At 35.5% G+C, this 12573-nt stretch overlaps 1 protein-coding gene across 1 annotated transcript in view; it reads right to left on the bottom strand.

Moving 5' to 3' along the window:
• pex7 (peroxisomal biogenesis factor 7) overlaps positions 1-10377 on the bottom strand; it is a 20982-nt gene extending 10605 nt beyond the window's left edge. Inside the window, exons 1-8 of the mRNA XM_016294632.1 lie at positions 10029-10377; positions 9908-9965; positions 8528-8678; positions 8367-8444; positions 8074-8182; positions 2820-2926; positions 2068-2181; positions 576-631 (exon numbers count right to left, since the gene is read on the bottom strand). Coding sequence (XP_016150118.1) covers positions 576-631; positions 2068-2181; positions 2820-2926; positions 8074-8182; positions 8367-8444; positions 8528-8678; positions 9908-9965; positions 10029-10134 — 779 coding nt within the window. The 5' untranslated portion in view covers positions 10135-10377. The remainder of the gene's footprint in view (positions 1-575; positions 632-2067; positions 2182-2819; positions 2927-8073; positions 8183-8366; positions 8445-8527; positions 8679-9907; positions 9966-10028) is intronic.
• Positions 10378-12573: the final 2196 nt, after the last annotated feature.

The following is a 12573-nucleotide window of genomic DNA, read 5'->3' as shown; positions in this document are numbered from 1 at the left end:
TTAAAGATCATTCCCCCAATGCAAAAATGAGCTCCACGCTCGATAAAAACAACCATGCACTAAGAGAATGCATTCGCTGCAAAAGGAAATAAACCAGTCTACCCTGAAATGAGATCAATGGGTTTAACAACCCTAGTTGATGGCAAAAGCATCAGTTCTTCTGGTAACGTGCCAGCAATGCAGACTTTACCATTCATTCAAAGGTCACTAAGAAAGATCATCTGCCCTCAACATGAATGAGCAGATTTAGACAATGCAGGGAGGTCTTTAAAAATGTGAAATCCTACTTCATGTGTTTTTGATGAAAGACGAATTGTTTCAGTAAACAATTTTATCCTACACAATTTGTCAACAGTTATTTCCGGTCCCCTAGTTTAACTGGACAATTTGTGATTACCTTCTTATTTACAGAACAGTATAAAAGAAATGGCACAACTGTAACCATGCTGTTGTGCTGATATTCAGAAGAACTGCACTGTTGCTCATGTGATGTTGCTTAATCTGAATTTAGTTTATAATTTTCTATTTAATGATTAAATGTGACAGATGCATCTGTGGTCAAAAATGTGGCTTACCTGACTGTGAAATCATATGAGCAGGATGCTAGGACTGTCTTATAAAATGGGCAGAACTAGAAATGACAAACAAATAAAAGAGGAATTAATATACAGTGGCTGCTGCAGAAAAAAAAATAACTGATGAACATGCTGGCATCTTTATCAATGAACACTGCTTTAAAACCTAATATAGCATATAGGCTATATTTACACTGCAGCTGAATGTGGCCCAAATCCTTTCATCATTTTAGATGACAAACCAGTTTAAATATATACTGGATATATCTGACTTTTTTTTTTGCAATCAAACTGATGAACATGCTGGCATCTTTATCAATGAACACTGCTTTAAAACCTAATATAGCATATAGGCTATATTTACACTGCAGCTGAATGTGGCCCAAATCCTTTCATCATTTTAGATGACAAACCAGTTTAAATATATACTGGATATATCTGACTTTTTTTTTTGCAATCAGACTTTAGTATGAATAGTTCAAATTAATTTCAATTTTTATATCAATTCCATCAGGCAAAATCTTTACTTGTTAGCAAGCTAAAATAATGTGATGAACTTTAAAATGAGATCTTTGAGATCTACACGTTTTTATTGATTAACTCTCCCTCTGCCGGAGTGTTTTAATGATATCAGCTGAATTATGACATCAACAATACTATCATGCCCCTACATGAAGAGTTTTTGTAGAACAGTAAATGAGAAAGACAATAGACCTCTTTATCACCGATACAGTATAAGACGACATACTAATCATATAATAAGAATAAACAGTGTTCATTTCAAAGCTGTTTGACATCATTACATTCAGGAGCACACAATCTCATGCTTCACAGCCCTCCTGTACTCCCAGTGCAATAAACTGTTCATAGCACATTTTACACCTGCAATTTTTTCTACATTATCTGAAATCTGAGAGCAAAACCATTAACTTGAAACAGCTTGTGATTTCACCCTGACCCAGCTGAAGCGGGTTTTATTCCCATAGCTCCTTTTGGAGGTATAAGCTTCCTCGTGTGAGCATTTGTGTATGTTTTGGGCACAGGTTTGACAGTGGACTGGTCAAGTGCACTGATCTCTGTAATCTACATAATTGCTAAGTGTTTGGACACTCAAGCGCTCACATTCTCTCCAACTCAATTGAACAGATCCCTAAAGATAATCTGTTTATATACGAAAATCCATAGCTGTCACATACTGTACAGAAATACGCTGTGAGTTTTACACAGACACTGCTGCATGCCTCATTAATGTTCAACAGACTTGTTAAATTAATCAAAGCAATGAACAAACTAATGTGACACTGAATGGCAGCTGTAGTCTTTACCCTTCATCCAACTCCATATTTTGAACTGTTATGATTTCTCACTATGGCCCGCTTTACTCATTGTTTGCATGACCTTTCAAATTTCATTAAGACACAATTCTGTGAAAAAATGAGGCCAGCTTTTAAACTAGAATAACAGAAATAAGTTGACCATCTAACTACAATACCTTTACTCTACGGATGGCGTAGGAATGGCCCATCATTTGAGCTACAGGATGTCGGACGTTACGTAGGTCCCACACTCTGAGACTGCAATCCACGGCTCCAGTGACCAGAATATTCTGAGAACATGAGAGGAATAACAATGTGAATGGAATGAAATACTATTGTGCACTATATACTTTATCTTGCATATACTGCATGTATATTTAATAGAAGCAGTATGCTAGATTGTTGGTCACATGACACATGGCACTATGTTACATGCTTAAATCAGTAAGTGGCATACGGTTATCTCAGAAATAAATAACATTTTTTAAAATTCCAATTTCTTTCAAAATACTTATAATTCACTCAAAATTCTGAGACTGTAAGATATTAAGAAATTAAAACTTTTTTCAGCAAGGACACACTTATGAAAAGTGACAGTAAAGACATTTATAATTTTACAAAATACTTAAAATTTTTCAAATAAATGCTGTTCTTTTGAACCTTCCATTCATCAAAGAATCCTAAAAAAAATGCTTCCACAAAAATATTAAGCAGCACAACTATTTTCAGCATTGATAATAATAAGAAATGTTTCTTGAGCACCAAATCAGCATATTGGAATGATTTCTGAAGGATCACGTGACACTAAAGACTGGAGTAATGCCTTTTTTATGTGCTCAGAGAAAGTTCAGTATAATAAACACTTCTATATACTGTATCACAAACTGTGTCACAGATAGTGAATGAACTGAATAGAGGAAATAGTCACCTGGTCGTATTTGCACCAATCACAGCTGAGGATTTCGGTCTTGTGCGCTGGGACGGCCAGCCTGCATGATCCCGCCTTCACATCCCACACTCGCAGTGTCCCATCCCCTAGCAACAGAGACGAGTTTCAAATCTCAAGTGTCAGATTTTTAAATCTTCTAAAAAGCCAAGAAATTTCTCGTATAAATTCCCGGTCTGCACTCTCTGCAGAATCCTCTGAACCATAAGAGTCATTTCAAGGGCCACTTGCAGTCAGCATGAATGGACCCAGGGCAAGGCGCTGAGGGAAGTCTATGCTGCACAGGCCACAGATTTCTACAGGGAATTTCTCTTATCGTATCTCTTTTACGCCTTCTATCTGACCTTTTTCTCGAAGCACAGCATTTCTATTCTGGAGTAAGCAGTAAATGGTCCAGACATTCACTTTTTACAAGTCACTACATGTTGCAACGTTAGCAGTATCAACAAACAGCAAAAGACTCAAGAATCAGTCACTGGGGGTTTCTCTACTGTATATGGTGCATAAGTATTCAAAGTCTGGTTAAATAGATTTAAGCATAAATGTAGCATTAACAACCTGGTGGAAAATGTTCATATGTTCCCTAAACTGCAGGTCCCACTTTGAATAACCTAAAAAAATCCATAAATAGCTATATATCATGCAGAAACGTAACGCATTAAGTGAGCACCAGATAAACACAGTATAACCATATTAATGCATATCTGGAAAGCACACAGGCCCAACTTAAAGGGATCGTTCACACAAAAATAAAAACTCTTGTCATTATTTACTCACCCTCATGTCGTTCCAAACCTGTATGCATTTCTTTCTTATGCTGAGCACAAAAAAATATATTTTGTATTTTGTCCCCAATGTTGATATCCAAAAAGTTTTGATTCCCATTGATTTCCACTTTATTATTATTTTTTTCTCTCCATACAATGGAATTCAATGGGAACAGAACATTTTTAATTACCAACATTCTTCTAAATATCTTCTTTTGTGTTCCACAGAGAAAGATTTGGAACGACAAGAGCATGAATAACTCACTTTTGGGTGGATTATCCCTTTAATATTTAATTTTCAAGTTAAGCATCATTATTACTATTGCGAAACCCCCCCAAAAGATGTTATGCATCTCATCTTGCAACATTTGTGGCACAGACATGAATAATAGCTCAAATAACAACAGACTAGCTTGTCCCTGTGCATATAAACCAGATCTGGAGTAAATATGCCAATAAGATTTTTAAAAAGTCCAAATAAGATTAATACAAAACATGAATCTCAGTTTCTCAATCGTAAAAACAGCTTTAAAGTATGTGGCATTTACTTGACGATCCAATAGATCGTTGTTTAAATGAATAGCCCTACTTTAGTTAATTACATCTCAGGAGGCTTGTGCCAGTGACTATTGTAACTCTTATTGATTTGGTGATCTGCAACTGATGGAATAAATAAAAACCACTCTGAAATGCGACCCGCAGGGAGTGACAATAAATTAAGCCTATCACATAAACACTTTCAAGTACTCTAGGAAAATATAAACAGAGTGGTTTTGTATCACAATATACTGCAGCATGGTTCCATTTTCTGCTAACACAGTAGCATCAGGACAAAGAGACTGCATTTCACCTATGGGCCCTAATATGATTTTAATTCAAACAGATTTAAGCGTCTTTCGTGCCTACATAATTTTTTTGATACTTTTCAAATGCTTTTATGTATAGATTTGATTATTTTACCCTCGTCACAGATGCAGACTAAAATATAAAAATCCACAATAAAAATATATAATAGTAAATTTTTTAAATTATGATAATCCTAACAAAGAGTAAACCCTGTCACCATTAACTGTCTGAAAATAATTTATTCAAATCCAAAGCTACACCACTCCAGCTGATGTGAACATATCAGAAAACATAACGTGTAGGAGGCAGCTTGTAGATTTCAGAGAAAAAGCGTTTGAAGGTTTTGAGGAAGATTAATTATGTCAATATTTCAATGAGCTCAAGTTTAATAATAACCCTGATATTTGGCCCGCTCTAGGCACTTCTATTTTAATTATTGCGGAACAGATCTCTTACTGAGATTGTTGGCATGTAAGCGTCTTGCATTAAAGATTTCCTGGCATCCCAGCCGGAGAAGCCAAGGCTCCTGCTATCACTGCATACAGCGGGGAGGAGGTGAAATCTCTGAGAAAGGGAGGTGCTGAAATTGTCTTTTTAAAGTACAGAGGCACTTGGAGGCCCTGTTGACTACATCATCAGATTACAAAAATGTAAAAAAAATCTATGTATGTATGTATGTATATACATATATATATATACATATACACACACACACACACTACATCTATTCATCTAGAAAAAATACACACACATATATATATATATAAAATATTATAATATAAAATATTAAACTAGAAGTATTTTGTGACATTATGAATGCATTTATGATCAATTTAATGTGCCGTTGCTGGATTAAATTTAAAAGAAATAAAATTACTGACCCTTTTTACAATTACTTTTGAATGTGTGTGTGTGTTACTACTTAATGTAGACCCTGGATATGGGATAATGTCTTATTAAGAGAGTTGATTTTTTTCAATGTTTCTAACCAGAATTTTAACATTTATATTTGTTTCTATATTCATACAACCATATCAACATTATAAAACACAGCATGAACCTGAAAATTCAGTATATTTATTTCGTCTTACCAAAACCTGTAAGCTATGGTGGTTTAATTATTTGACGTCATGTTGTCTGACGTCAGTGTCTATGCAAATACTGGCTAGAAGAATCATGAAATATTTTTCCACAAAACTGCAATTTGGCATTTGTATGTCAAAGAGACATGAAAGAGGTTATTCACGAACATAAAGCTTGCAGAAAGTCACAATCAGTCCTCTTAAATCTGATCAAATCTGTCCTGGAAAGCTGTGGAAAGTTGCCATATTTATGGAAAGCATAAACCTGATGCTGGCTTTATGTTGTATGCTTATATAAGAGGTTTCTGTGATGAGAAAAGCTAACATATCTAACATCTTTGCTGAGGTAGCATTTCACAGAAACCACTTTTCCCATGATCACATTTAACGTTTGCCACGGTGCTGGGGTTTAGTATTGATTTTCAGACACATCTCATTACACACATGGTGTCAACATATAATAGCAAAAGAAAAGGGTCCTCCATCAGCACAGGAGGGTGTCATACTTACCACAGCTCCTGAGGAGGGCCGAAATTAATACAAAGGAACATGGACGAGTATCCTGTACATGATCCCTCAAGGAACCATAGATGGGTTATATGTGTGTATATGCATTCAGAGTTAGTCATTATTGTCTGATGCACTATAAATGGCCCTTGACTCCTTGTCACCATTCAGGCATAAAATGCATTATAAAGGGATGCAATTCTCCTTTGGTGCTACACTGAAGAAAGAAAGTCGTTAGGGTTTCAATGATATGAGGGTGAGTAAAGGATGGCACAATATTAATTTCTGGGTGAACTCTTTGTTTAAGCACTGAGAGTTAAGATCAGCAGTAAGTGGCAACTGCAGGTCCAATGTGCTGCTGATAAGATCACAGCAGAGTCGTTTGGAGCTGATCAACTCTGATGGTTCTGAAGGCAAAGCCTGATGTTTAGAGTTGTAATGCGGTCACCAATTCCTGCTAGATCTGAGAGAGATGTGTGCTCGTGAGACCCTTGTGTGTCCTTCTTACACAAGTACAAACACACAGATTACTGTGTAGACTCAGAGTATGATCTAAAAAACACCCAATGTTATGCAATCATGATTATGCAGAAATGTCTACCATGAATGCACTTTTGAAAAGTTTCCAAGCACAAAATGTATCTTGGGCTACTCGGCCAATTAAAGATTTTATTTAATTACAACAAAAAGCAGATTACTTATTCATATTAATCACAAATAATCACACACACGGTTTTTTTGTTGTTGTTGTTGAGAAAAACAGATTTTATGCACATGTCAGAGTGCATGATTAACTGTGTTAATTTTAGTGTTATTTTCTAATTAATTGCACTAAATAACACATTCAATTAAAATCCCCAATCAAAACTAAAAGAAAATGTTTAATTAAAGGGCATCTGCTTGCTCCAGAGGATGGTAGTAGCTCGCTGCTGACCTCATGGGGTGAATGATTGTATTATATCTGTAGATTTATATGTGGAGCTTGCAGATGCCCTTTGACTTGCTAAAAGATTTGGCTACTAGTCCAAATTAAAATATAATACAATCTCAATCTTCGCTAAAATGTATATTTGTCTATTTATTTTTTTTGGTCAGTTATATTGAGGGGAATGAGATTGTAAAATGGTGCTACACGTCAACACAAACTGTATTTCCATATTTAGTGTAATTTGTAAGTTGCTCTCTAGTGTAAAATTTGCCTGTGATGCAATTTTAATGAGCCAAATATTACAGCAAAATCAAGACATGAAATAAAGTAAAGTGAAATTACATAAAAAAAATACCTTAAACTTATTTGATCTCAGCTAGTTGCCAAAGCAATATTTCTCAATTTTCAATAAGTGTAACTTGATGTACTAAAATAACTAATATTGAAACGAAGTATAAAAACATACAGACAAAAAAAAAAATCTAAAATTATATCAAAATATTAATAAATAATATAATATAAATATATTATATATATATATAAATATATAAATATAATATCAAAATATTAATAAATTATAAGAGTACCTCAGTGATACTAAAATAACATGGTTTCACAATTCTATTTTCCCTTTCCTCCTCTTAATTTCCTGTCCTCTCCCATCCCTCACAATATAATTAGCAAAAAGTCCCTTGAACTGGTAAAATGGACTGGTAGTCTAATACACACACAGTATATATCCAAAGAGACTTCAGCTGCTTTCAAAGATTTTATCAGTACATGCTTTTCTTAGAAATAAAACTCATGGTCTATTTACAGTTTTATTATTTTTATTATGTGTCTTGTCGCAGTCATTCTGTTTGTGCTGTGGAAGCTTCTTTCACCAAAACAAATTCTTCATGTGTATAAACATACCTGGCAATAAGGCTTTTTCTGATTCTGATTGTTTTGGTCTGCCACATGTTACCATCTTGATTTGCATGTCTGATCACCCTATAATATTTGTAGTCTACTCTAATATCTGCATCCCAACACAGTCATTTTCAGAAGTAAAGCAGCAATCCTTCCAAACTTCATGGGAGGACAGATACAGCTCATTTTCCTACCTGAGGCTGAAGCAAAGCATGCTGGGATATGAGGAGACCAGATTGTGCTGTAGATGACACCCTCATGACCCTGCAGGGAGCTCACTAACTGACATCGCTCCGGATCCCACTGTGTGCAAATCAGGACAACCATGGAGCTTATTTTATGTCAACAGGTAACAACATTTACAGTATGTCTGATCACCAGTGCACAGAAAGAGTTTTCATCTTCATTTTAAAGGTTAGTTGTATTTTTAGTCTCATTTTTCAACAATGTCTGCATATATTCACCTTCTAAAACAAACTCCACTTACCACTTTGGCTGTGTGGTCCCACGATCCCGATACCACCAGGTTCTCCCCACGTGTCTGACTCCAGTCTACTGAATACACCTACACCAAGGCCAGAAGTTTTGCAGTTCAGAAGTGCTAAATGCAGGGAGCTTTAACATGAGCTATTGAGAGTGTGAACTCACCTCTTGTGTGTGCCCTTTCAGCACCTGCAGAAGACCTTGCGTGTGGGCCGTGTCCCAGATCTGCAAAGATCCATCACCTCCTCCCGTCACCAGCACATGTTCATTGTTCTCACTCCATGTCACATCGAAGAGCCCATCATTCCAGTCAAAACTGTGTATGAGACAAAAAGATACTCAACCTCTATTTAATGATCAGTCACATCTCCACTTCTCCTTGACTCTGCATACCTGCATCTACGGTGGCCTTAAAAACGTTCTCCTATAGTCTAACTACTTATTGCAAATAAATACATAAATAAAATTATATATGTAACCCTGGACCACAAAACCAGTCTTAAGTTGCACGGGTATATTTGTACCAATAGCCAAAAATACATTGTATGGGTCAAAATTATCGATTTTTCTTTTATGCCAAATATCATTAGGATATTAAGTAAAGATCATGTTCCATTAAGATATTTTGTAAATTTCCAACTGTAACTATATCAAAACTTAATTTTTTGATTAGTAATATGCATTGCTAAGAACTTCATTTGGACAACTTTAAAAGCGATTTTCTCAATATTTTTTATTTTTTGCATCCTCAGATTGCAGATTTTAAAATAGTTGCATTTCGGTCAAATATTGTCCTATCCTAACAGACTATATATCAATGGAAAGCTCTCTCTCTCTCACACACACACACACACACACACACACACACACACACACACACACACACACACACACACACACACACACACACACTCACACACTCCACTTCTCCTTGACTCTGCATACCTGCATCTACGGTGGCCTTAAAAACGTTCTCCTATAGTCTAACTACTTATTGCAAATAAATACATAAATAAAATTATATATGTAACCCTGGACCACAAAACCAGTCTTAAGTTGCACGGGTATATTTGTACCAATAGCCAAAAATACATTGTATGGGTCAAAATTATCGATTTTTCTTTTATGCCAAATATCATTAGGATATTAAGTAAAGATCATGTTCCATTAAGATATTTTGTAAATTTCCAACTGTAAATATATCAAAACTTAATTTTTTGATTAGTAATATGCATTGCTAAGAACTTCATTTGGACAACTTTAAAAGCGATTTTCTCAATATTTTTTATTTTTTGCATCCTCAGATTGCAGATTTTAAAATAGTTGCATCTCGGTCAAATATTGTCCTATCCTAACAGACTATACATCAATGGAAAGCTTAATTATTATTTATTCTCTCTCTCTCTCTCTCTCTCTCTCTCTCTCTCTCACACACACACACACACACACACACACACACACACACACACACACACACACGTGTGTGTGTGTGAGTGTGTGTAAAAAACACTGTATTATGTCATAAAAAAGAGGCCAACAAATTACCTCTTCACAAGTGAAACATCTGCCTCTCTCTGCTCCAGCACAAAAAGTGTCCCACATCCTAAAAGACACGAAGAGTTTTCATTGGCATTTATGTATGTTTATGCAATATTCCAAATATTACCTGCTATTCCATAATACTGCGATGACGCACAGGCGATCGTAGAAGCCAAAAAAGGTGAAATCTCCACCGCATATCCATGACGGCCTGGAGATTTAAACGACTTCATACTCTCTAACTCGGTGCAGAAGTAACGCCTAGGTCACTGCATTATTGACTCTAAAGTCCACCAAAAATGTATTCACAATAAATAACCTATTACGTGTTAAAACGCCAAACATTTGTCGACAACGGCGAAAGCTTGATACATTCTCAACCATTAATACAACGGCAAGTTACATCAGGAAATCAATGCGTTTGCAAGGTAAGTTAGTTACATTTAGCGCAAAACATGTGTATACCAGATGTTTACTTCCGTGTTTTGACTGCGTGAAAAAACGCGAAGCTGTGATTGGTCAGATGAGGATGATGGCAATCTTGAAGATAGTTTAATATATAATGTATCGTGTTATTTTTTTAATTTTTATTCTATGTGGTTTTATAAAATAGAAACTAGAGCAGAAAAAAAATATATATAAAAAAATGCTAATTGATTGCACGTAGTCTGCAAAAATAAGCGACTGAATGAAGAACAAGCTGCGGCTTAAAATGATCTCGCACCAGATGGCAGCATTTCTCTAGTGAAGATCCATTTGTTGTCTTTTCAGACTTCACACCTCACCATTTAATATATTTTGACGTTGTAGTGCCATCAAGATAAAACATAGAGAGGAAATAGTTTTAAAAAATTATTTTATGTTAAGAATTCCTATACAAAACGTTACTGTGGTGGTAAAGTGTTGGAAATACCATTTGATATATACTATGGTATTAAATGATGTACCATTTGTATGTACCATATTATTTACATGCTATTCAAGTTTTTGTCAAAGAATACCTTGGTACTAGTATGTTTTGTTACTTTTTTAGATGTTCTATCTATCTATCTATCTATCTATCTATCTATCTATCTATCGATCTATCTATCTATCTATCTATCTATCGATCTATCTATCTATCTATCTATCTATCGATCTATCTATCTATCTATCTATCTATCGATCTATCTATCTATCTATCTATCTATCTGTCTGTCTGTCTGTCTGTCCTATATGGATTTGCTGTTATCACATTTTAAAAATGTGGGAGGACAGTTCATAATCATAATCTTTATGTTTTGCAATTAGAAACAATGCACAAGCAAATCTATTCTCTTAAAACTCACATTCACATGCTCGATACATCCTCTTCAGTATATAAAATGTTACAAATAATACCAAACAGTTCAGGCTAAAAAGTCAAAATGACTGATCCTGTGCCCTAGAGCCTAGAATATGATCTATGTGAGCTATGATCATATCTATGCTGCTTTTATCCTGTGGTCTGGAGCATGAAACACATCTTGTAGTAGCTAAACCATTTTCATGTGTGGAAACTAATGAAGCTGACAGGCTTACTGACCACGTTCACACCGCTGACTCTTTGCCTGTGTGATGTTTTGGGGAGATCATGTGCGCCCTTGATATATGACGGCCACTTCAAAGGCAGGGGCCCGGCGTGAGAACCAGCCTCTCTAAAGCAGATAACCGGCGGATTTATGGCCCCACACTTTTCCCATGATTGCCGGTGGGTAGCAGGCGCTTTTTGCCTTAATCCCCATTCACTTGGAAATGCTGATACGTTTTCTCTTAAGGAATTTAATGGTGTGACAGTGATTTACTAATGTAAATCTGTCTAACAGACCCTGGCATAAAGGGATTGGATTAGGGCGGCATAAAGACCCATCTTGGGGAGGAGTGACTGGGGTTGTTGTGCTTTCATGTGGCGCACTATACTGCAGTCCGACCGGCGGTTTGTTCACGCCCGCCAGAATAGCTACATAAGTTTTGACTTGAGCTGTCCCTGAGGGACCAAGGGGGACCTTGAGGGACCTTGTCTTTGAATAACAGCAAACATCAAATGAGAACTGCTTAAATGTTATTTAGAAATGGCTGCACCATCAACAAATTCGGCATTGTCCGATTTTATAAGCAAACGTGAACATATTTAAAATGGCTTTTTTTTTAGCTTACTTTAAAGTTGTTTGTAGTTACTTTTAAAAATTACTTTTGGAATATTTTTGACCAACAAAACCATAGATGTTACCACATTAAACATATTTTAGGTTATCTAAAATGTTTGACAGTGATAATTGAAATCATTGCAGTGTCAGATTTGGCAATTAAAGTTTTTACAAACAAAAGTGAACATTTAAAATAGCTGGTGATTATGTAACGATGTTGAATGTTGGTGTGTGTTTGTAGCTTACTTTAAAGTTTGTTGACAGATTTATAACTGTTGAAGTGGCACTTATAATTGCAGTTGTTTGTTTCACTTCATTGGCTTCTTTTGCATTATTAGAAAAACACATAAAAGAACGCAAATATTTTTTTCCACCATACAATTTCAAGAACTCAAATTATGCTACGGGAAAACAATTACTTTCTCTCATAACATTCCACGATCTGTTGCGGTGAAAGCAAATGGAATGATGGTTTTATGGTGTCAGAATGAAAAAACACGCAGTTTC

The sequence above is a fragment of the Sinocyclocheilus grahami genome, unplaced genomic scaffold (assembly GCF_001515645.1).
Source record: "Sinocyclocheilus grahami isolate Dianchi unplaced genomic scaffold, SAMN03320097.WGS_v1.1 scaffold321.1, whole genome shotgun sequence".
NCBI classification, from domain to species: Eukaryota; Metazoa; Chordata; class Actinopteri; order Cypriniformes; family Cyprinidae; genus Sinocyclocheilus; species Sinocyclocheilus grahami.
Note: the sequence above shows the minus strand (reverse complement) of the source record. Positions and strands in the feature narration are given on the sequence as shown.